This window comes from Motacilla alba, chromosome 5 (genome assembly GCF_015832195.1).
Source record: "Motacilla alba alba isolate MOTALB_02 chromosome 5, Motacilla_alba_V1.0_pri, whole genome shotgun sequence".
Classification (NCBI taxonomy): Eukaryota; Metazoa; Chordata; class Aves; order Passeriformes; family Motacillidae; genus Motacilla; species Motacilla alba.
In genome coordinates, this window is record NC_052020.1 from 48,129,911 (window position 1) to 48,154,322 (window position 24,412).

Sequence of the window (24,412 nt, forward strand, 5' to 3'; positions counted from 1 at the left end):
CTCCATTACGGAAAAAATGTTCCAAATATGGCAATGAAAAACAACAGAAAAGAAGAAACTAGAATTGCAAAGAGGAGTTGGATTTGCAAAACCAGTACTTTGATCTCATTTTGATGTGACAAGTTTTGTAAGACTTGTTATTTATCATATAAATTTTAGACTCAGCGGCAATTTTTTTTCAGTCTGTGAGTAAATGTGGAACTTGGCAGATCCTAGAGATTCGTGTCCAAGCAAGGACAAATTCCAAACTTCTTGTTATTGCTCAAATGTTCTTCATTATGGAAAAAATAACTTAAACACGGAAATGCAGTAGTGTAAGCAAAGTGGAGACTTTGGAAAGTCTGTGACGAAGATCTCCTGTCATACTGCACTTACCTTTATGAGTCAGTGTGAGATGGGCTGTTTCAAGATTTTCCTTCTGTTATTTGTTAGGATTCCTTACATAATGTGTAATTCACAATTTACATGTTGTTTTCAAGTCTTTGCCAAGATTAAAATTTTTCAAGATAATTTAAAAAAACAAACCAACTTTAAATCTTGAGCCATTTAGAGTTTTCTCCATTGTGATGGTGTTAACTGGAACATGTTTTGTTTATCAATTTTAACACTATTTGCATAACTATCTTACTATGCTTTAATGAATAAAAATTTGGAATAGATTTATTTTTCATGATAGGGAAGTTCACAATAAGATATCACCATTCAGCCTCCCCTGCCTTTTCATTTGAACTTACTTATCAAATTGTGTCCAAAAATGGACACAATTGAATAAGAATTGAATTGAATAAGAATATATGGTGCATGTGTTGGTTAAGTAGCCAATGAGAAGAATATTTTCCTATAAGTAAATAGCATTCCAGTCCCTTGATAATTTCTCATTGTTTGTTGTTATTATTTTTAAATTGAAAACCTATATTTACATGGCTATTCTTAAAACAGATTTGCATGTAAAGTCTGAGATGCAAGATATTATCTTTTCAAAATATTGCTCTAATCAGTGGACAATCAGACTGAAAAAGATAAAAATAATTTATAAACCACCACTCTCAGGCTGCTTGGTCCCACAAAGTAATCAGAAAAATAAGAAGCTTATTTGGGTACAAGCCTGAGAAAATACAGCAGTCATCATGAATATTACTGAGAAGCAATATTCACAGAGATTCATGCCCTGGATACCTATAGTGGGGTGCAAAAAAGAGTGCTTTTCAAAAAGAGTGGAAGTGGGGTTTAGCAAGGTTCATGTTTCAGCAGCCATCCCCACCCATCTGTGCTGCTTTGCCCCCAGCTCCTTGGCATGGCTCCCCTCATGTCTAGCAGGGAAAGGAGCTCCCAACACAACAAAAGCCTAATTCTAATTTCTCCCTGTGTGCATTGGTACAGAGAAGGCATTTCAGAGCTGTTAATTAAGTTCTCATTTTTACAGACATTCACACAATGGAACTTCTAATTGCCAAGGACAATTTGAGAGCTTTAATTAGTGGTCAAAGGATGACAAGAGCCACGGCACAGGGCTCGTATTATTTCACAATGAGAATGAAATATTTCTCATGTCTTGAAAATTACTTCGGCTGACGTTTGGGAAAGTTAAAAAAAAAATCCTGGGGCTTTCTTCCAAAATGTAACATCACACATATGGTGTATGGCCAGCAAAACACTCAGGACAGCCCTCAGTCACTCAGTTGTGCCTCAGGATGCATCTTTGAATTCTCTCAGTAATCTCTGTACTGCTGTTTATCAACTGTTTCCGAATTTGAAACTTTGCCTGGATTGCCAGGAAGGACAAAGAGTAGGTATGCCTATCTTTTAAAATGTATTATCTTTATTAAAATAATTTCTAGATTTTATCTTAAAAGATAATCTTTTGTGCTCTCAGTTCTGGTCTGTGCAGTCTAGTAAGACTTTCCCTTTCTTTTTCACTGCAAAAGTAATTCTGAAGGTCAGTATTAGTTTATGTGTAAAGCCATGATCTATTTTACCTAATTGCTCTAACTGGCAAATGAGTATTAATAGTAAAAAGGGTGATAGATGCACTGTGCATGGAAATTCATCAGAAATCAGTTCAAAGTAAGAAAAATATGTCATTATTTGTATAAAAGATGACTGGAATATGTTAAGACAGAAACTGAAAACCATTCATGTGGTTAATTTTCCATTAGCACTAACTACTTCAAAATACTTACAGAAATTATGGAAAATAAAGTGCATTTTCTGTCAAGAGAACATTAGGAACTCTAAATTTATAAAAGGCTTGTGGTTTATGGTAGTGCTCAGACACTGATTAGTAGACTCTGAAGAAATTTTTGCAATGAAAAACTCTACAGAATCCTTAGGTACTATTGCTAGCTGAACAAGAATTTGGATTTAGCTGTGAATAAAATCTAAGTTGCAATGAAAAATAAAACTTCCAGGTGTTTTAGCTGAGCCCATCATGAATGAATTTGTGGTTCCATCTGAGAGATCGTGTCTGAAATGGGCAGAGTGTCATAAGCTGATAGCAAGAAGTCATCAGGAAAAAGGCAAGTAAGGACAATAAGCATTTCTTTGTATTCTGTATTTAGTAAAATAAATAATTCTGTTTAGGTTTAACTGTTATTTTTCTTCTGCATTATTTTTGAAATATAAAGTTACAGATTTTCTGCCATTACTCTCTCATGCCTTAGCCAGCCTGCTGCTATAACAGCATTAAATTTCTGCTGTCTCACAAGGAGCCTCTCTGATGCTAATCAGCCATTTATTTGCTATATGTGTTTTACCTGTAGTTTTAGATCCTCTCAAGTTATCTTTGTCTGTGTGAGAGGTCTGGGAACTAGGTAACATTCAGACTGTTGGGAGGGAAATCCAGGGAGATGTGCTAACTTGAGTTGTAGCTCAGTTCCCCATCAAGGCTGCCAGCTTGAGTGAGTTTATGAACTCAGACACAACTTTGCTGCTCACCTAATTCTGCAGCAGTGAAAAATGTTCTGCGCATTACTACCAGATAGCCTGATGTGGAATATTAACACTTAAATTATTCCTAGAGGCATCCCAAAATCAGTACTGCAAGGTGCTCATATACAGAAATCACTGCGGCTGTACATGTGTGTAAAAGAGATGAAAGATGGTCCTAAATTCTCTCTTCAGGAATTCCATTATTAGGTGTTTACTAAGTGTAAAATACAGAAGCTGAAAGGGCAGAGTTAAATGGCTACAGCAGAAAGTCAACATTTAGAATGACTGATTCCAAAATATTCATTTTTTCAAATACATTATTTTCTGTGATTGACAGGCTCCACTTGCATATGAAATACTGAAATGTCAGATGGCAGAACAGGCTTAACAATGACTTGCCTACCATAATGTTCTGAGACCAAATGCCTGTAAAAACCAGGATCCAAGCACTATCATTAAGCATGGCATCACCAGAAGAATGAAGCAGGGGGCAGCTCTGACAGTGGATCTCTGACAGAAAGTCCAGTGGGTTTTCATGGGAGGATAAGGTTTTACCCGTGTTCTTAGTCCTGCACAATCTCACATAGAGCTACCAGAAAAAAATAAAGGTATTGACAGTGCTATGATGAACTAAACACTTTGGAGCCTGGGACAGCCAAACTCAAAAGAAATTTTTGAGCTGGGGAAGAGGGCTGTAAATTCAGAGCTGCAGGGACCTTTCCTCCAGGCATGATTTTTAGCATAATATTTTAGACAAGTCTGTGTTTTATTATTCCAACCACTGACATTTGAAGGCAATAAGCTGTCTGTCTACCAGACATTTTGAACCCAAAGTTCAGGGTGGGAGGAACTGAGAAGGAACAAAAGAATGCAAAGTTCAGGCAGCAAGTGGCACATACAGAGAGTGAGCAGCTTTCCCAATTCAGGGAAACAGGTATAATCCTGCTTCAGCAGGATAACAGAATATAATAATGTATTAATGTATATATAATATAGTACATAATACAGTAACATAATAACAGTAACACAGTAAATAAGAGTAAGAGAAAAGGCAGGGAAGGATGCAAAGCTGGCTTTGTGTCGCCAGCGTGACTCCCACTACTCTCAGGGAGATGGAATTCTTCCATATCTGTGTCTGTCATCAGTCTGGAGGAGATGTACAGAAATATTTACACTAATTTGTCCCTTTCCTTCCTCTGTGCCACTTCAAACAATGGAAGTAAGGAGAGGAAACTTCATGGGATGTAGAGGAAGTTCTATCCTTGCTAATACTGGGAACATTCCCACCGCTGCACATATCAAGTATGGGTTGATCTAACCTGAAACAATCAGTAAGGACTAATAAAGAATTTGCAGCAGTTAAATGTTTGTTACACCACTCATGGGAGGCAACTTTTGCTCTTTTATGCTTCTTTTTTGCAGTTATTTTCTCTCATTTCGAAGACGTCTCCTGATCACTTCGGAGTTTTTTAAAAATGACTGAAACTCCTCTACTGGATATTTCCTCCTCAAACCAGAGTGAAAATCAGAGCAATTCAACTGTTTGCCCAGAACTGGATGACTGGTGGGACATCGTGTACTATATAGGACCCAAGTACATCAACACTGTCTGTGTTATTGGTATGCTTGGAAATGTGTTTGTTCTCTTCACTTATTCACTGCACAAGGGCCCCCTGAAGATAGCTGAAATCTACCTTATGAACCTTGCTGTTGCTGACCTTATCTTCCTCATGTGCCTCCCTTTCTGGGCAGAGAACATCAATAATGAGTTCAACTGGCCCTTTGGCAGTTTCCTGTGCCGCAGCATCAGCGCCTCCATCACCTTGAACATGTACACCAGCATCTACTTGCTCGTGGCCGTCAGCGTGGATCGCTATTTGACTTTTGTCCATACCTTGAACCACAGAGAGATATGGAGCAAATCTATGACCAAAGGGATCTGCTTGCTCATCTGGTTCTTTTGCATCCTTCTCAGCATCCCAGCTTTCATGTTCCGGACTGTGAAAGACTTTCCCCAGTGGAATATTTCAGCCTGCACTTTGGACTTCCCCAGCCCATCGTGGGAAATAGCTGAAAACCTGGTAGGCAATGTGGTGGGGTTTCTGCTGCCATCCACAGCAATCATCTTCCTCAACTTCTCCACCATTAGGTCCCTACAAAAAACAGCAAAAGAACGAAGAGCACTCAGAGCAAAGGGTTGCAAGAGGCACAAAGGCACAAAGGCAACCAGGCTGATCTTCACTGTGGTACTGATGTTTCTTTTCTGCTGGACTCCTCACCATTTTTTTGTATTCCTTGATGTATTACACAATACAGAAGTGATCAAAGGCTGCTTCTGGGAGGAACTGATCAACTTTGGGGAGCAGTTTTCTTATATGCTGGCTATCACCAACAGCTGCATTAACCCCGTGATTTATGTCTTTGTTGGGAAATACTTCAGGCAAAAGGCTTTGGAAGTTTTTTCACAGTTTATTCCCTGTGGATTTCCTTTGAGATGGGTGTCTTTCAAAGAAATGTCTTCAAATTTCAACATGCTTCCTGTCAAGAGTAGTTTAACATAATGGTTCTCAGTTCCTCTTCATTTTGATATTATAACTTATTTTATGCCATTGCAAATGGCATTAAAAATTAATATGAAACACTCTGATCTGGCCTTCACAGACCAAGCTAATTATCTATTAAAGTAAATCACTTGATTGATTGCTTATTTTTTCCTCAGGCTTGCTTTTCTTGTTCTGTTTTATCCATCCAAATGCATAACATGTGATGCTAGAATTTTTTTACCAAATGATCTAACCTGTCTTACCTATTAACAGTGGCTTAAAAGAAAAACTTTTTGACAAAATACCAGAAATCTTTGCAGAAAGCCATAAGCCAGCTGAACATTTTGCTGCTTTGTATCTGTGATGACAGCTACTATACCACCTATAACACTATTCCTAAAATTACACAGGTATTACAGAGCAAATAAGAGCTTAATCTTCAGCTGATAAATGCATTTAAGCAGGTATGGGATAACTTTGGTTATTTTGAACAATATTTTCACTGATTTGCATTTTCACAGTAAGATACAGAGAAAATTTTTTGTGCACTTTAATTATGTGCAGCACATAACTATTGTACAAGAGGATGTAACACAAAGAAAGTGTACATAAATTGTTAAAAAAAAGCAAGGTAACGCAGTAGCCTCCTCCAAACCTGACTTTTGCTGACCCAGTAAAGTATTACAAAATTGCTCATAAAGTACTGTAAAGAACCTTTTTATTTTTTATATGTGAATATATCTATGAAGACCATTGATACGGTATTATTTTGAGGCAAATCCTTAGATACATATTTATGGTTTTATGAATCAAAATTAATAAACTAAATAACATCTTATTTTGCTTCATAGTCTTGTTCTTTCTTACATTTATTTTTACGTTTTGTCTCTTTCCCCCTATTCCTTTGGGGAAGAGCAAATATATAGTTCTGTGATTAAAAATCCTTGTTGCTACCAGAACACAAACTCTCATAGTTTAGAAAGACCCTTCTTTTCCATCACAGCCACAGTGGCAGAGTAGATGTGAAGCAGCTGAGATCGAGTTATGTGTATGTACAGACATGGAAGAAGATATAGTGCAGCCTGTTCAGCCAGAGGATATTGGTGCAGAAGGGAGCATCCAGACACACCATTTTTATAACAATTCATTTAACTCCTCGCTGTAAAGCCTGTTCAGTTCAGCCTTTACAGCTAGTCACTGTAACAGCACTGCACTTTCTGTAGTTCTTTTTAGTATTTACATTTTGAATATGCAATTAACCTCTTATTTGATTATAGAAATCCATCTATTCAACTTCATTGCAATAAGACTAGTGTTAATTTTTAATGGTTATTTCAAACTTTTTGAATCTGAACAGTGGAAGCCTTTTGAAGACTTAAAAGTCTGTCTTCCTGCAATGATGTTTTAAGAATTAAGGGTGGATTAAGGGATCAGGAAGGAAGAATCTGTCATAGGTTTACAACTTCCACTGCTTCTGTGACAGATGTTTTTAAAATAAATATCAGGCTTAAACACCAGTAATAACAACAGCATGTGAAGTCCCCTGACTCATCTGAAATCAAATTCCTAATTCCCATCTATTGTAAACTGTTGAGCACTGCATCTATTTGGTACATCCCCAGCTGAATTTTTAATTCAAAAAACTTCCAAGCAGAGATATTTTATGGGGAAAGGGAAGGGAAGGCTGAAGTCATGAACAAGGTGCAGAAAAAGAAGTTCCATTTTCTCACTACAGATGAGGACCTTTAAAGGGAAAAATATCTTGTCTCGTCTAACACTTGTCCATGTTATTCAATGTACAAATAAAGGGAAAAAACACTTCTTGAGTGTGGTGGCATATTTGGGCTATGACATAACAGATTGAAAATGAGTATGAAATTTGAATTTAATGGAAAACCTCCTGTTTCCATCCATGAGCAAGTGACAAGGGCTTTCATGAAAGCACTGCTTCTTTTACATATGCTCAACTGTCAGGAAAAACATCTGTAGTTTAAACACTGCTTTAAACACTTAACAGAGCCTTGCAAATCAATGGATATACTCTCCAGCATGAATGTCTGTAAATGTATGCATTTCTGACTGCATGTTAGGCTCTGGTGCTCATTAGTGGCCACTTATTGCTGAGGCGCTGCGCTGCACTCCCCTCACTGAGCTGCGCACAGCAAGGCTCTGGTGGCAGCCACGGAGATGCTCCTGGGCTGGCAGCTGGCCAGGGTATTGCTGCTGTTTCTGTGCTGCTGTGCTGGACAGGCTGGAACCAGTGTGACCTTGAGTTGAAGGGATGTGGATGAGCCTGTGACAGAGCAGATTCCTCTGCAGCCCTCAGAGGACCCGGGGCTGGAGCAGGTGGATGCCTGAAGGAGAATGTGTTGTGGCCGTGTGAGAAGCCTCTGCTGGATTAGGTTTTATGGCAGGACCTGTGGCCTCATGGGGGACCCACACTGGAGCAGTTACTTAAAAACTGCAGCCCTTGAGCAGGACCCACAGTGGAGGAGTTCAAAGAGGACTGTCTCATGTGGGTGGGAACCTCTGCTGGAGCAGGAAAAGCAGAGATTCTCTTCCATCCCATGATGAAGAGCATGGGGAAGCAGCTGTGCCCTGCAGCCCATGGAGGGGGAGGAGGATGATGTAGACTTGTCACTGTTGAGCAAGAAATGACACAGAATCACCAGAAGGCTAATTGGCATAACACTCCGTTTATTTTGGAATGCTCCTTTTTATAAGTTGTTCCAATCCAGGTGGACTTGATTGGTCATTTAGGTAATACATTTCGCCTGATTGGCTAATTAACAAGACCTTCTTTTAAACAATCTTCAAGAAAAATAAGAAAACAGAGAGTAGGAAAACAACACCTGCAGGTTGTTTATAATAATAAGCTATCATTGTTTATCTTCAACTCCCTACAGTCTCTCAGGCTGATTCTGGGGAAACTTACCTAGTTTTCTTGCTCTCTGACCAGGCTGTCGCATCCACATAGATTGTACTTTCATAGATTGTATGAATGATGGACTTCAGGGGGAGCCCCTTGTTGCAGCCTGGCTGGGGACAAGAGGAGGAGTTCATTGCAATGTTAAACCAGATAACCTGGTCCCAAAGGGGCCAAGGGTGGAGATTGTAATGGATGTGGCTTGATATTGCTGCAAGCCGTGATTTGAGTTGCATGTTGCAGGAATCAGTACAGCAGAAACCCATATCAATGGAGGAGAGGCCTTACAAGAAGAAGTTCAAGTGTATCAGTGACCAGACCTGAGCTGGCTTTGGTGCCCAATAACTCCAAGAAACACAAAACCACTCCTGTACTGAGCGACCGCCAGAACAGATGGAGCCTGAAGCCATGGACTAAATGAACTCAAAGGATGTTTTGTAAACATTTGTGGACATTTTATGAGTATTTTCTAGGGGTGGTCCATTGGCTAAAGAAATTACTTCTGTGTATTATGTCAAAGGATGAGAAGAAGGGTGGTGGTGGTTAATGAAGTTGTATCAAATAGTGTGGGACCTGGGCATGATGAAAATGGTGTGGAATAAGTGATGGAATGTGCTGGTTTGGGCTAGGGTAGAATTAATTTTTTTTCACAGTGGCTAGTATGGAGCTGTGTTTTGGATTTGTGCTGAACACTGTGTTAATAATACAGAGATGTTTTTGTTATTGCTGAGCAGGGTTTACACAGAGACATGGCCTTTTCTGCATTCCACACTGGAGAGAAGACTGGAAATTGGATGGAGACACAGCCAGGAAAGGTGACCCAAACTGATCAAAGGGATATTCCAGACCACAAGACATCAAGCTCAGTATATAAAATGAAAGGAAGAAGGAAGCAAAAAGAGGAAGAAGAAGGGGACATCTGGAGTGATGTTATTTGTCTTTCTAAGTATCTGTTATGTGTGAGGGGGCCCCGGTCTCCTGGAGGTGACCTGCCCATAGGAAACAATTAATTTATTGCTTATTTTGCTTTGTTAATGTGTATAGCTTTTGCTTTCCCTAATAAGTTGTCTTTCTCTCAATACATCAGTTTTCCAGCTTTGACCCTTTTGATTCTTTCCCAGATCACTCTGGTAGGGGAATGAGCAAGTGGCTGCATGGGGCTTGGCAGCTGGCTGGGGTTTAATCTGACCAAACCTGACCCAGGAGCGCTGCGCTGTTTCTGCCTTGAAGGTGTATATCTCAGGATGGGCCTTGGAATACTGTATTCCCTTAAGAAACCCTGTCAGGATTGAAAACACTAAAAGAAGTTTAAAAAAATTGAGTTTAGCAAATCAAACATCCAAGAGCCAGGAAATATTTGACCTAAGACTGTCCCTGGAATTTCAGTGTGGTCTCCTTCAGGGTATGAGTTATAATATGGTCTTACAGTCTTATGACTAAGCTTTGAATTTTCCAATATTGCAACTTATCCACTTCTGATTTAGCCTTGTGTCACCCTGCCTTATGTAGGAGAGGAAAACACTTACGTAAACCAAACAATAATCTCAAGAAATTAAATCATCCATCCTGCATATTAAATAAAATCATTGGTATTGATAACACACATGCTGCCTTGAATTTTACACTGAGAAACCTTTGAGACAACATATAATTAAACTGAAAAAAATTATTTCAGTAAGGTTTTCTAGAAGGAAATTAGTCTAATAATCATGTTTGATCACAACTGAAAAGATTAGGAGACATTGTAAAATAAGAGATGCTAGAAAGAATATTGTCATCAGCAAAAATGCAGGAAGAAACATCCCCCTTTCATGTAGCACAGTAGGGCTCCTGACAAAGAGTAGACAACCCTTTTGGTCTTTTCCAAATCCTTTGGAAAGGATTTGTCAAAACACCTTCATCACAGAAGAGCAGGGCAGGACTTTGGGTCTGTCAGGAGGACAGATGAAGAGAAACACTGGGGTTTCAAAAGAAATCCTCCTCTGGCAGCTCAAAGAACAGATGGAAATACATATCCTGGGACTGGACCATGCAAGAGCAGTTTGGCTTGGGTTTGTTTTTTCTTTCTCATAAGGGAATTTGAAACTCTCATGCAAAACAAATCCATCTGAATTAGATAGTTTATTTAAGTATTTTAGCTGTTTTTTCCTTTGAGTTTTCAGTAGTTGCTGTTTATTGCCAAGACTTCTATTTCACACATGACTCAGAATAAAATCCTGGGTATCTTTCCCAGCCTACTGGTCTAGATGAGGAACCTGCCTCCTCTTTCCTCAGCCCCAAACCACAGGAAGCCCTTGCAACTAGTATGTTTCTCCTGGTGGAGAATGGCCATGGACCTATTTGGTCACAATTGCCATGTCCTATCTGAATTTTCCAGAGGACATTGCACCAGAAATACCCATCATGGTGGGTGAGAGAAAATGTTAGCAAGGCCCATCCTTGAGTTTAAGCTTGGTTTGTAAGCACGGCTTGAACAGATCCATCTCCATCTCAGGCTCAATCCATGGGCAGCAATGCATCTGTCCTGATTTTGGCTGGGCTAGAGTTAGTTTTCTTCTTAGCAGCTGGCACAGCACTGTGTTTAGCTTTAAGAATAGTATTGATATCAAATCAGGGGACAGGCTGGGCATTGGTCAATGACTTGTGAGCAACTTGTGCATAATTTGTTTTTCTTGGAGTTTATTTCTCTCTCTCTCCCCTTTTCATTACTGTTATTATTGTTGTTACAATTATCATTTGTATCATTATATTTTACTTTGCTTCAGTTATCACTGTTACAATCTCAACCGATGAGCTGTATCTTTTCTTTTGTGACTCTCCTCCCCCTCACACTGTCAGTCAGGTGCCTGCTGGAACCAAAACTACATCATACTACCTTGTGTGAATAGAAAGAGGGAAAAAGTCTGCTTTAGCAGTGCTCCTCAACTTTTGGCAGAAGAACTTTGTCCACACAACCTGCTTTGGACACGCAGTTGCCACAAACTCAGTAAGTCCCTTGCACTATCAAGCACTGCTCATGGAGAATTATTAAATGACATGACACACTATAAGGAATCCAGGAACCCAAAACTTCCTAATTTTATGCATATGTGTGGCTGATTGCAGTGCATTCTACAGGAAAAAACATTCGGAAGAAAACATGAAGCAACTGCTCTAGAAAACCCTCTGCTGCCATCTTAATGTTGTTCAATCCAGGTTTGTTCCAGCAAAATCTTCACTTTCTGCTAATGGTATTTTCTTTCAGGAGTGAGGCTTATTTTCTGTTACTACTCCAATGTACAGGTACAGCTGGAAAAGATGTTCTCCTCTGGGAAGTAATTCACACAGAAAAGTTCACATTTGGCTTTCAGCTCCTGCACAGAAAATCTCCAGGCACACACTAGAAATGAAACCAGCCACCAACATTTCCCACAGGAAGAGCTGGAATAAATCTCACATCCATCACACAAGACTAACTCAATAGATAAACTGCAAGGTCCAAATCCTGAAAAAACTTTTCAAAGTCCCCCATTTTTGGTGTATGGATAAATGTATGTGCTATGTAGCTCTGGAGTATCACAGAGTGAGAAATGCTCTTCAGCACTGGAAGGAGGATAAGTAGAAATAATTAATGCTCCAAGCATTCCTTACCTGAGTGACAGAGCTGTGCTGTGAATAACAGGTTAGAGGCCAAAGCCTCACTTAATGTACATCACAGTAGAAGGAAGTTGTACATATTTGTAGCAGACAAAGGGCTAATCCTGACCAGAGATAGTGACCTTGAGTGTTGATAATGAAGTCAACATAACTTTTTCAGAGACAAAGAAATTACATCATCTTATACTTAGCATAATAAGCAATAGTTTCTGTCTGTCCATTTTTTTTTTCTGCTATGCTCTTTAGCTTTTAAGCTTCTAATAGAAATATTTTTCATGTAAAAAAACTGCTGGTGCACACTGTAGAAGTTATTGGGGGTGATGAGGAAAATCTCATGATAAGAAAGTTCAGCCTCCAATGATAAAGTGAGACATTTGGTAAGCTCAGATTTGAAAAAGATAAGTAAATTTAAAAATAAAAAAGGTCAGATACTATATTTAACAAAATAAAAAGCAGCTAAGACATTTTCAAAAAATGAGAAACCCAAGAAAATATAAAGGTGAGGCTGTCTATTCTGCGAAACTTTAGTCAGTCTCTTATGAATCAGAGGAAGCACTGAGCCCCTGAGCCAGGCCTCTTGCCAGCATTGCTCAACTCTTATCTGCTGGTTGCATGCCAGCTCCCCTGCATGGATGCCAGTAATTCATAAGGCAAATCACCCACAGCCAGAACACTGAATGTCTCTGAGATGGCAAGTGGTTGTCAGAGAATGGATGATGGTACATCTGATGGGGCTTAACACCCTACAGATGTCCTTCTAAGGCAGACATTTATTGCAGATAAACAGTAATCTATTAAAATAACCAAAATTATTTGTAAGATGGTGTTATGAGATCAGGCACCATTTTGTCTCCTTCCTTGACTTAGACTTTTGGACGTGAAGGGCTGCAAAGCACCATTGAGTTAGCTAAATACAGTTTAAAGCTGTCCAAAAACTATCAGCAAACTTTCTTATTCCCATGGTGTGGAAGAAAAGAAATGCTCTGATAAGCCATCACTATCAGGATGTAATGGAAATGGTTTTCATTGCCCAGTTAAGAGAACAGAGAGCTAATGATGGCAGAAGATGAATGCAGCAAACTGACTTGCAGGTATACAGAACATGATGAACATTCAATTTCTCAATGGTACTAAAATCCCTACAGCCAGCCCTGGTATGGTCTTCATGGCTGGATCGTAAAGGAGGAAGAGAAACAAATTCAAGCTAACAGGAAAATACTTAACAGAAGCCAGATCCAGAAAAAAAAAAGTGTTACTTTTCTAAAAGGATTCCTAGGTATGCAGACAACTGAGACTTCACATATCCTGAACTTCAAGGCAAGTCCTTGTGAAATTGTCATGGCAGATCAAGAGCAACATTCAGGTGCTCAGTGATGCATTAAAGACACACTTTCCTTCACACATGGCCCTGTTCAAACCAAGACTTGTTATCTTTCTTAGGACAATACACACAGTTGGTAGCCCAAGGAGGAAAGACAGTGATCTAACTACCAATTGTACATCCAGTATTTAAGTTCCCTAAAACCACAGCACACCAGCTCTGGTGCCAGCTATACCTTCTCAGCCCTTTGGCTTTCTGCAGCAGCTGCATTACCAAAACAATTGGTGAAAGCCAATCCTGTCTTTGAGTGTTGGCTTTCAGCAGCAAGATTGTGGTCAAAATTATTCCAGTGACTAAGGCACAAAGGGGGCTTCTGAGAGACAGTTTCAGGTCTCCCCTGTTCTGTAGCCTTTTTTTTAAATCACCAGATGGGGCTCTAATTGCAGCCTTGCAGGCTGCTCTAAGCTCTGTGTGCACACCTGGGTTTGCTCCTAAATGTGCCAGTAGTCACCCCAGAGGTGAGCCCGAGACCAAACAGTGTAGCCAAAAGGGCACTTTTGTTTTGAGGCTGCTGTGATCTGCCCTACAGGTAGCAGGATCGCTGCCACCATGTGTCAGGTAACCACCAATATAATGAGGCTTCCAAATTTCACAGATGTCTTGATCTCTTGTGGCACCTCAGAATAAAATAGGTATATGATCACAGAATCATATAATGGGCTGAGCTGGGAGGGACCCATCAGGACCATGGAGTCCAACTCTGACTTGTGCAAGACACCCCAAGAATCACACCATGTGCCCAAGGGCATCGTCAGATATCAGATACTGTAACAACAGAGATTACCAAGTGCTTCATCAAGACAAAAAAAGGTATTCCACTGATTGTCTGTGAGTATATGGCACTTACTTTAAATGCAGGACACTTGCCCAAAATTTTCCCACAATACCTGTCTTGCTGGTTGTTGCATCCTCAGAGGTGGCTGCATCACTGTTGTTTTCCTACCTATGTTCTAGGTAAAGGTATAGGTTTGTCTTTGCTAGTAAATATTATCTATAAAAGAAGTATTCATATCTTTTACTATGATATAACCATTTACTTGGAACAGCAGGAATAAAATTAGCTTTGTTAGGATTATTCATATTCCATCTTTTATGCTCTGCCAAAAATCAAATATCCTACAAGTACACTATATATTGTCCAAAGCAAAAAGAAGTCCTCTAAATAGCACTTGGTGTCCCTGAGAAACTGCACAAAACACCACTGAAGGGTCACATTAAAAGAGCAGTCCATGGAGAAAACATGTAAAGCAAGGGCACAGCTTCAGCAGAATAAAATTAGATGTGTGATGTTAGACATGCATTGTTCTTCCTGCCCCTGCTCTGCTTCACTTCCAGGCATTCTACACAACCCATCCTGTTTATTCAGATGAGGTGTGAAGGGTCTGGAAGAGTTATTTTGGGATACTGTCCCAGACTTTTGGAATACTGATAGAACTCCCTTCAGGCACTGGATTCTTTGACTGCTTTTTTGTCAAATTCTAACTACTCAGATTAATACTAGTGGAGTTAGAGGAGTTTAGTGAAACCCTTCCCTTTTCAGTTCAATGTGTTGTTTTCTGATGCACTGGGCAGTATTGTATCCACTTGTGTTGTGGGAGGCTTGTCTGGAGTCCCTGGTCACCAGTGGAAATCAGTAGGTAATGGCAGATGACATCCTCCAGCAGGGCCACCAGCTTCTCTCCATGAACCAGCAGATGACATCCTCCAGCAGGGCCACCAGCTTCTCTCCATGTATCCAGAACAGGCTGGCCCAGAGCAGGAAAGCCCCTGCGACTCAGGGACAGAGTAAGGGACTACTCTGAGAGCAGAGAACTGGGAGACAGGAGCCAACAGCACAAGACACTTGTAATGGACTAGTTAAGCCATCCTCCTTTTAGGAATCACCATCAGTATCTTCCTAGATATCCAAAATAATTTTTTTTTCACACATGCTAATAGGGAAATTCCTCTGTTTGTCCCTTTGTTTGGCTGTTGCTATATGAAGAGATGTTTTCTGTACACCTTTCAGGAGTAAACAAGACAGCAAGACACACTCAGTTCTCTGAACTGAGACACATATAGTTCTGTGAACATTCTCCTAAGGTGTGAGGAGAAAGACTGAACAGCTCTGATGTTATTAGCCCAAATTAGAGTAATGAATATTAGTGCTAAACTCATTGCAACGACAGCAAGACAGTTCAATGTTTGGAAAAAAATGTGTGTGCCATGGAAGGGAAAGTTAAATGTCTCGTAACTTGACTGTGAGAGCAGGGATGTTGGGGGAAGGCAAATGGGCTACAATGCACCTGATACTGGATTTACAACTGTGTTTCCTTGTTGAAAGAAGCTAAAGAATAAAGAGCAAGAGCCAGAAAACCAGAGGACTTGCCCCCTCTTATCAGTCTAGGCCCTGAGAGTGACAGCAGGAAATAGCCTGGGTGGCAATAACTAATTAGTCATGTGAACAGAGATCATCTCCCAGCAAGGAAAGGTAAATGAAGGTAGGGCAGACAGTGGAGGCTGTTGCATTTGGTTGCTTTCTGCCATTTGTCTTGCCAGTGTTATTTGCATTATTTTGCTATGAATAGTTTCTGTATTTTTGTATACATATGGAACTAGGACTAAAATACCTCTTCGTGTTTAATAATCCATTTCTACTTCCACAGAAAGATGGGGAGAAGCTACAGTGCTCTGTAAGGCAAATATTTTCTAATTCATGAGGTCTAAAACCCATCAATTTACCATTTGCAATATTCTAGGGCATTAGCTCTTCCTCCCTCCACATATGCACTACAATAAATACTCTAAATTTCCCTTTCAACAAATTTGTTTTTAGTGTCTGCTAACATAACTGACTGTAATTACTGTCTGACACTGAGTTATATGAAGATAGATGGGTTTGATTAGAATTGGTGAACCGTTTCTAGACAAGCATTTTATTTGAAAAATACAGCCACTTTTTTCCTTACTAAATATCTAGAGAATGACCATGCTAGATGTGTTTCAAATGCTTCAAGTGTTTGGAATTATGCAGTAGATGGTGTATATTGCAGCATACTGAAGAATGATTAACTCTTTAATCTTGCTGCTGGCAGTTTCACATGCTGATTTTCGGTGTGGACAGCCATCCAAAGCACCTACTTTACTTGCCTTTCTCTTCCATCAGCCAGCATACTTTCAGAACCACTAAGCAGACCGTCTTTTGACAGGAGCACCCTTCCACAGGAATAGCCAAGTCACTTTGTTCAGATTGGCATGTGACAGAAATGTTGGGGAAGTGGGGAAAGGAATGTGTGAATCTGGGAAAGAAGAAAAAGTGGCTCTTTTGCTTTGCTGGATTAGTTGTAGCCCCTAAAACTGCTCTGCCTGTGTGGTTCAGCTGGACACTCCTGCTAGAACCTATCTGGGTTTCTTCCACCCGACCTCTTTGAAGCAATTTCTGTGTCTCCACTCAGTCTGCATACAGGGAAATCAATTCAGAGTTTAAGTCTGGTTTTTACAGCAGCACTTACCAAGCTGGAGGAGACCTTCCCAACAGACCAGCATAAACAGTGGCAAGCTGCACACACAGTGCTGTGCTGTGTCCTAAAGGACCTTCAGCACAGTTTTGCCAGCAGCTGTTAGCCTGAGCTATTGAAATATTGACAGATATTAGGGGCTTTTGGTGAAATGCATCTCTTCGGTCTCGAGGAAAGGCCATGTTGCACATTCTGCTTGCTGCTCTATGCAGCTTACTGTGCTGCCTGCCAAGTGTGTCTCTAAAAGACTAATGATATTTACAGTGCTTCATCCACATTTGAACACAATATTTTCATTGTAATCTCATCTAGAATTCAGACCACCCCACAAGATGGCCTTCTCTGAGAAAAAAAAAAAAAAAGAAATATTTCCTAGTGGATATGATTGGTAAAGTAATGTAGAGCTTCATGAATGCCTAATTTCTCTAAATCTTTTTAAATTGCAGTTGTAACTTATACAAATTTACAACAGCAATTTGTAACACATAGACAGAATTTCAAAAGCTACCACAGCAGGTTTCTTGTGTTGCAGCCTAGACCACTGCTGCAGAACTCTGTGCAAGGAGCATTAATCCATATCAATTTTTGCCCCATGTGAACTGACAAGCCAGAGAGCACTGTGGGCATGCTCTCACTGGAAGTCTCTGTGAGCTGTGTTGTGCCTCTCACTCCTGCCTAGTGCTCCCAAACACCAGCACAGCCTGTGTGGCCAAATTAAAGGGTGCAGCAATGCTGACATGGCCTCCTTGTTCAATCCCAATTCCTCTGCACACCTTCACATCAATCACAGAACACACAGGCTGTCACTGCTGCACCTCTGACAGCTTAGATTAGATGCTACCGGTATGAGGCATGACAATGCCACAGGGCAAGCTAGGTCCCCAGCTATGTCCACACTGATGGAACCATGACCTATGGTTCACTGCCTATTTCAGCAGTGAATCACCAACAGATTATATATGGAACATACCATTAGAGTTAATACACCTGAAAGAAAAATGAAGGGGAATTGCACTTAAACAGCAAAATAGAGGGACCAGAAATGAGATTCAAGATCTTCCTGATCCATTCCAACCCTTAAATTGCTTTGCTCACCTTGATGGCCTGTATTAGAGGAAAACACTGGAGCATGAGGCAGCTCCCAATGTCCCCTGCTTTGTTAGATAGTCCTTGTCTTAGAGGTGCCCTGGCCTGCTTGCTCAGCCATCTCTTATTTGCCTCAAAGGTGGATTGGACAAGGTAAAGAAGCTTTCCTGAAGGTGAGTTAAAGTGCAGAGGCAGTTGCTGGGAATGGGTATAAGCATGTTGGGGAAGTAAAACATTCATATTTTTCTTTAAGATTAGATGAAAACTCCTAATTCTCCTCTTCTCAGCTGTTGCAAATCACTTTCTAATTACAATCTGGTTTAGGCTGATGTGATTTTTCTGAGGGACTTGACCTCGTAGTCAGGCAGCAGTTGGGCAGCCTGAGGAACTTCTGGCATTATTACTTAAGACTGCAAATGGAAAGTAGAACTCTGTTAAAACACAAAAATTAAATTGAAAACAGAAGCTTATGATTCAAAGCAAGGTGTGCTCACTGAGCAGGTACTCACTGAACAACCCCTGCTCTTTTCAAAGGCATGAGAGAGACCTACCTATCACATACTGTCTGTAAACAACTTCCTAAGACCTGTGAATTTTAGGAGATCCTCAGGCTGCCCATTTCTTTCCACCAATGCAGCTGTCAAAGATACTGCTCAGTGCCAGTGAATTCTTGTGCCACATGGCCCTGAAATTCAAATAACTGGTGCAAGATGACTTGAGTGGAAGCCAAGTAAATGAGGATATGATTGCCTTCCCAGGGGTGAAGTGACAATGTTGTCAGCTCCTCAGAAAAGAGGAATACATGCATTCATCAGCCACATTTGAGCTGCTTCAGGGACCACATCAGTGTACCACAGTGGAAACCTTGTCTCTTACAGGAGACGTGCATCTGAGTCCTCAAGAAATGGGGAAGAAGGGAGCAGGAAGACTGTGTGCATGAGCCTGCATGAGAGAGGAGCTGGGGGATTGAAAACTTCTAAGGATATGTACTTAGCTCACACGGTACCAGGTAACAGTTAATGACCTTCCTGCAGAAACGCAGTCAGAAATGCTGTTGCCAAGAAAAAGAGATGGGAAGGCCTCCAAACCTCCAAAGAAGCCCGAAGAAGCTCCTAAGGATACTTATGCAGAATTTCATGGTAACCTAAATTGTTTTGCTTTACTTTTGCTAAGTGCATATTTTGTATTAAGCAAATCCTTAAAATTGTTTAGTTTAAATATTTTTAAGTATTTTATCCCTGTTCACAGATTAAAGATGAAGAAAGAACACTGCAAAATGTAATGTTAGTAATGTCCTGAGATTTCAGCATCCTGCTTTACTCTGTAACCATAGACAGATTGCTTCCAAGGAATGTGTACCTAGGACTAAAGTTCACATTATGAAGTCACAGAATCATTTATGTTGGAAGGCACCTCCTGAGATCACCTAGTTTAGGTTTCCAGTCTGTCTTAGCTGAAGGAGAAGACATGAACCTGTGCCACACCTAACCCAAGAGCTAGCAGGAAGAGCCCTTTCTGTGGGCTCTGAACACATGCCACACTGGGTGGGCTCCTGACCTCCTGCATGGATTGGACACTCCTGTCCTGAGGTTCCCAGCAGAATTTAGGATCAAGATACCCACCCAAAAGTTAGGTTCTGCCAAGGGTTGTGTGACTCTGTGAGTTCACTAACAAGAGTGACCAATTCCCATGGGAGTTTTAGGAGCAGAAGTTTAAAGACCTGTACAATTACTCAGCAGAGCAGTATCAGTGACAGTGGTGAATGTACACTGATGTAATGAACCTAAAGGCCAAATAATCCCTGTGGATGGTCTGGTTTCTCATCAATACAATTGTTTTATTCTTGTTTGCCTTTTTCCTCTCAGCTGTAAATAATGCACAGCCAATTTAAGAATACTGGAACAGACCTAATGTGATGGCAAACAGGTTGCTTAAGTCACTTTACTGGAATGTGGTTTGCACCCTTGCTCAGCTCTAGAAGACCCTGGGGCAGAGTGCCATGGCATTTTTAAAGTTCTTTTGGCAGAAACACAGGTTCCCCAGGCAACAGTGAAGTCTTGCAAAAACACTGCTTCCAAAGCACTGCTGCCCCTTCACTGCCTTCTCCAAGGGATGATCCCTTACAGACTCATCTCTAACTAAAGGCAGTGCCACATGTGAGCATGGAAAACTTGAAAGCTACAGAAGGAGTCTCCAACACAGATCCTTTGTCTGCAACAAGGCCAGTCTGGCTTACACCTCTGTGAGGACACAGAGAATCAATCATGTAGCATAGATAGCAGTGGAAGAACTTTTACTGCCTTGTCCTTTTGTGTACTACATTTTTAATGCATATTACCTGCGTTGCTTGGTTACTCTCAAACATTCCAATGCAGTTTTAAAAAATACATTTATTGCCTTGCTATGCACTCTCAACTCAAAAAGAAGCACTCAGGGAAGCAGTTCTTGGCAACACAGAGCTGGACACTGATGGTTTCTAACACCATGCAGATCTCACTGACTTGCTTCCCAAGCCCTTAGCTGCCGTGTCTCCTGTGGAAGGACAGCAGTAGACGCTGTCCTGCCTGAACTGCCCCAAAATTATTCCAGAGCATGTCTGATGAGAAAGAGACAGAGTTCCCAAACACCACCACTGAGTTCTGAGAGAACTCAGAATTATGAACTCAGAATTGTCAGTGTCTACATGAGTGGACAAATAAACTGTGAAGCAGGAGCTCTGGAATCAAACACCATGAAATATTATCGGAACAGTAATGACTGCATTTCCCTTCCATTTTCACTCTTGCCAACAAGTCCTCCTTATGTAAATGAATATGCAAATACATGCAAAGGATTGTAAAATAATTGGTGCAAAACTCAGAACTGCAAACGGGCACTAAAGGTGAGTTTGCATGGTGTGGAACAGTCTGTGGAGAGAGCATCTCTGTGAGGTGGAGGATGATGGTTAGACTATTAGACTGGTTAGCATGTGAATCAAGAGTGCTCAGGAGATGTTTCTGGCAGCATCCAGCCTGATTTTCACAACCACACAACATTGTATGGATTGGAAACCCAGAACTGAGCACTGACCCCGTCTCTTGGATGGATGGTAACTAAGCACTAGACACCCATTTAAAGAAAGGTGAAAGCTTTTACAGGTGCCTTGGAGTTTAAGACCCCATTTGGAGTTGGAAAAAAACCTGTCATATACACACAACCTTCACCTCACTTCTGCAGCTGAAGGGTAATAAAAGAGGTCTCAGAAAGGTGAAGATGGTCATCTTTAACACACTTACGAAGTGTGAGCTCAAAACCAAAGCATTGGTTTTCTGTGACAAACATGAGAATAAAAAGTTGAAGCTTAGACTTCTGTATCTTGTGCTTAGTCTTGACTCAAGTGGGAGTGATCTTGGAGGGCAGTAAACTGAAGTCTTCCAGATGAAAAGCGAGGTGTCCTGGAAAGAAAAGCTCCCTGAGGACCCAAAAAACTTCAAAACAACAAAACCCAAACATAAGAGGGACTGGGGCTAAAAAATGGAATAAAAAAGGATGAAAGCTACATCATTTTTCTATGCCAGAGAGTAATGCACACTTTTTGCTCTGAAGTTTTGAAGCCAGTCAGGCCCAGATCCCTGGTGACACAAAGAGAATTCTTTTCACTACGCTGTTCCAATTTGCATTCATTAAAGACAATAAATGAATGAACAGAACTGTCTCTTTATAATTCATGATGTGTGGACAGACAAGACTCCTCTACCTTATATGCTTTGACAGTGTAAATCAAAATCACCTCCTCTCAAGAGCACATTCATATGTTGCCCAGTGTCCAGTCAAATTCCTTCCTGCTGCGTGTGGACAAACAGCAACCACTGAACCTGCACATACAAAGAGCTCTGGGGTGTTACAACCACGCTTTTTTCTAATGTTTTAGCACCTCTGGCTCTATCAAGCAGGAACCAAAACCCTGCTGAGTTACAAATCTTGTCTACAGCTTTGGCAAGAGGGTAATCCTCAAAGCTGGCTGTCATCTCTGCCTCTGGAACAGTCTGCTCACAGAGGGATCTTTCCTGTCCCCTGCTCCAGACAGAGGACACGCCCCACGGGCTCCTGTCACTGACACTTGATGAAGGGTTTCCCCTGAGTGAACCTATGGCCCCAGGACAGGACCACAGACCTGAGAGTTCTCCAAGAATGTAGCAGAGGCAAGTGTGAGTGAGGAGTGGCTTGTGTTGGGTACAGCTGCAGCAGGGTAGGACAAAGTGGAAGGAGCTACTGCCCCCCTCTGTGCCACAAGGGAGAACACAGGTCACCAGGTGACACAGGCTGTGTTCAGCAGGGGCCAAAAGTCACCACTGACCTACATCCCTTCCTGTGTGGCTCTCCCACAAAAGTCACCATCTCTCTCTTCCATTTGCCCCATCCTTGATTAGAGAGCAAACAGCCATGGCTTGCAGAGCACAGCTTTCCCAGTCTCCATTCACCTCCAGAAGGTGGCTGCCTTACTCCAGCTGACCAGGGAGTCACCATGTGTGCCCAGCGCCACACTCCAAAGACAAGGAGTCACCATCCAAGACAATTGTGTAAGAACAACAAATATATTCTGTCTTGAAGAGCACAGCTAGAAATCCTTTACAAAAGAAGTTCTCAGACAGAGATAATGCATTACTCCACCCATACGTGAGGACATCTGCTCCTGGATGCTGAGGAAATGTGCCTGCCTTGCCAGAAGCTGGCTGCAGTCGTGATCAACAGCTTTGAAGGGCAAGTGGCCATGCAGGGAGCTTGGCTGGTCCAGGCCGGCAGGTGATGAGGCTCAGGTTGCTTTGGAGCACGACCAAAAATATTGGAGCAGATTTTGTGAACAAATCTAAGCCAAGAAGTCTGACAACATTTCAAAGACCACTATTATGGATGTCTAAGGCAGCTTTTCCTTCAGTGTTTCAAGAGTAAGATTAACTCTGGTACATGGGTATGGTAATGTGAAGCAAAAACAGCATGGGATTTTTTTGGAAGTATTGCAATGCTTTGAATTCTCACTTTCTCTTCTCAGCCAAAACTGTAAATTACTCAGTTAGTGTAATAAGAAAAGCCATAATGGTATGAAAAGGGGTTTTAAAAATACTATTTTATTTATTATAATAATAGTACTTCAAAATATTAGTTAATTATTGAGCTTTATTATTATTTAGATTAATGACAGCTGAGGCACAGAGGCATGAAGACCCAAATCAGAGCCATTGCTATTATTGAGTGAAAGACTCCACCCTATGACAGAAGTTTCAGAGCATCATATGAGGCTTGATGAGAGTATGCACGTGCACAGACACAGATAAGGAACCTTTCCTACAAGCTGCCTGAAATTTGGGAGGCACATCTGTGAACATCATGTGTGAACACCTGACATACACAGATCTGGAGCCCAGCTAGGCTTTTTTTCTTGGATTCGTTTTGCAATCAAGGAACAGTTGCTGAGCAGCCCCTCCTGGTAGAAATGAATTACTGCTTCTCCAGAAGAACTGGAATTCAAGGTGTTTAATTCCAGCTACAGTCACTGCAACTAAGTTATTCTCTAACACTTTACTATGCTGTCAGCGAAAATCTGAAGGGATTTAAAAACACACTCTAGAAAATAATCTGTTTAGCTGAATTTTGGTGAAGATCCAAAAGTGCCATTTCATAAAATCAGGTATCTGAGAATATGAATCATCCATTGCTTTAAACATGACCTTCAATGTGTCACACTCCACACACTGCTGTGAATTTCAGTTATTTGTATAGAAATTGAAATCTGTTTTCAAGCAAACACTTCAGGACATTTTCCTTTATTACGAAAACCACAATGTACTGCTAGCTTCAACTGGCTTCTGTTTAACTGTTCTGCAAATCTAAACATTAGACAAGATTACTCACAGTCAGGCTTTGCGGACACTTAAACATTTAGGGGTTTAACCACATAGAAAAAATAATATGCACATAAAATGCACATAAAATGCACTTTATAAGTTATCTGTGGTGTAGAAAAAGCAAGTTACGTATTTTATAATGACTCTTTACCAGTCTCCACACTACCCTCTGAGCTACTGGCAGAATATGAGATTTTGACCAATTAGACTACTATCACAATTGGCATAAAAACTGCATGGGTGTCACCTCGCCAAGATAACAGAGTATTATTTATCCCAGCACAAATAGACATGCAGGCAGAATAAAAAGCATTGCTGCAAGATGCCAAATATTAAGGCTTTTTCTACTAATTTAATGTAGCAAAAGAAATACAAAGAAAATAGATCATATCATGCAAGATTTTTATCAAGACAAATTCACATACTTAAATACAAATAAACACATGTGTATCAGGGTTGACTAGTAAAGCTCACAATCAGAGAACAGCAGGATAATGAGAGCTCTTACATTTCATAATAAGAGAAGAAAAGAA

The 24,412-nt window shown here is 40.7% G+C and overlaps 1 protein-coding gene across 2 annotated transcripts; it reads left to right on the forward strand.

Annotated features, from left to right (window-relative positions):
* Positions 1 to 716: 716 nt before the first annotated feature.
* Positions 717 to 9,447, forward strand: BDKRB1 (bradykinin receptor B1). Of its 2 annotated transcripts, none has more exons than XM_038139002.1 (2): positions 717 to 1,790; positions 4,351 to 9,447. In XM_038139002.1, the coding sequence occupies exon 2, from the start codon at positions 4,404 to 4,406 to the stop codon at positions 5,487 to 5,489; it is 1,086 nt and encodes a 361-aa protein (XP_037994930.1). In that variant the 5' UTR covers positions 717 to 1,790; positions 4,351 to 4,403; the 3' UTR covers positions 5,490 to 9,447. The 2 variants fall into 2 exon arrangements, with proteins under 2 accessions (XP_037994930.1, XP_037994931.1); XM_038139003.1 differs by having other exon boundaries at positions 717 to 1,786.
* The last annotated feature ends 14,965 nt before the right edge of the window (positions 9,448 to 24,412 follow it).

Coding starts and splice junctions, on each gene's coding strand:
- BDKRB1 (XM_038139002.1), top strand. CDS start 4,404: ATGACTGAAACTCCTCTACTGGATATTTCCTCCTCAAACCAGAGTGAA.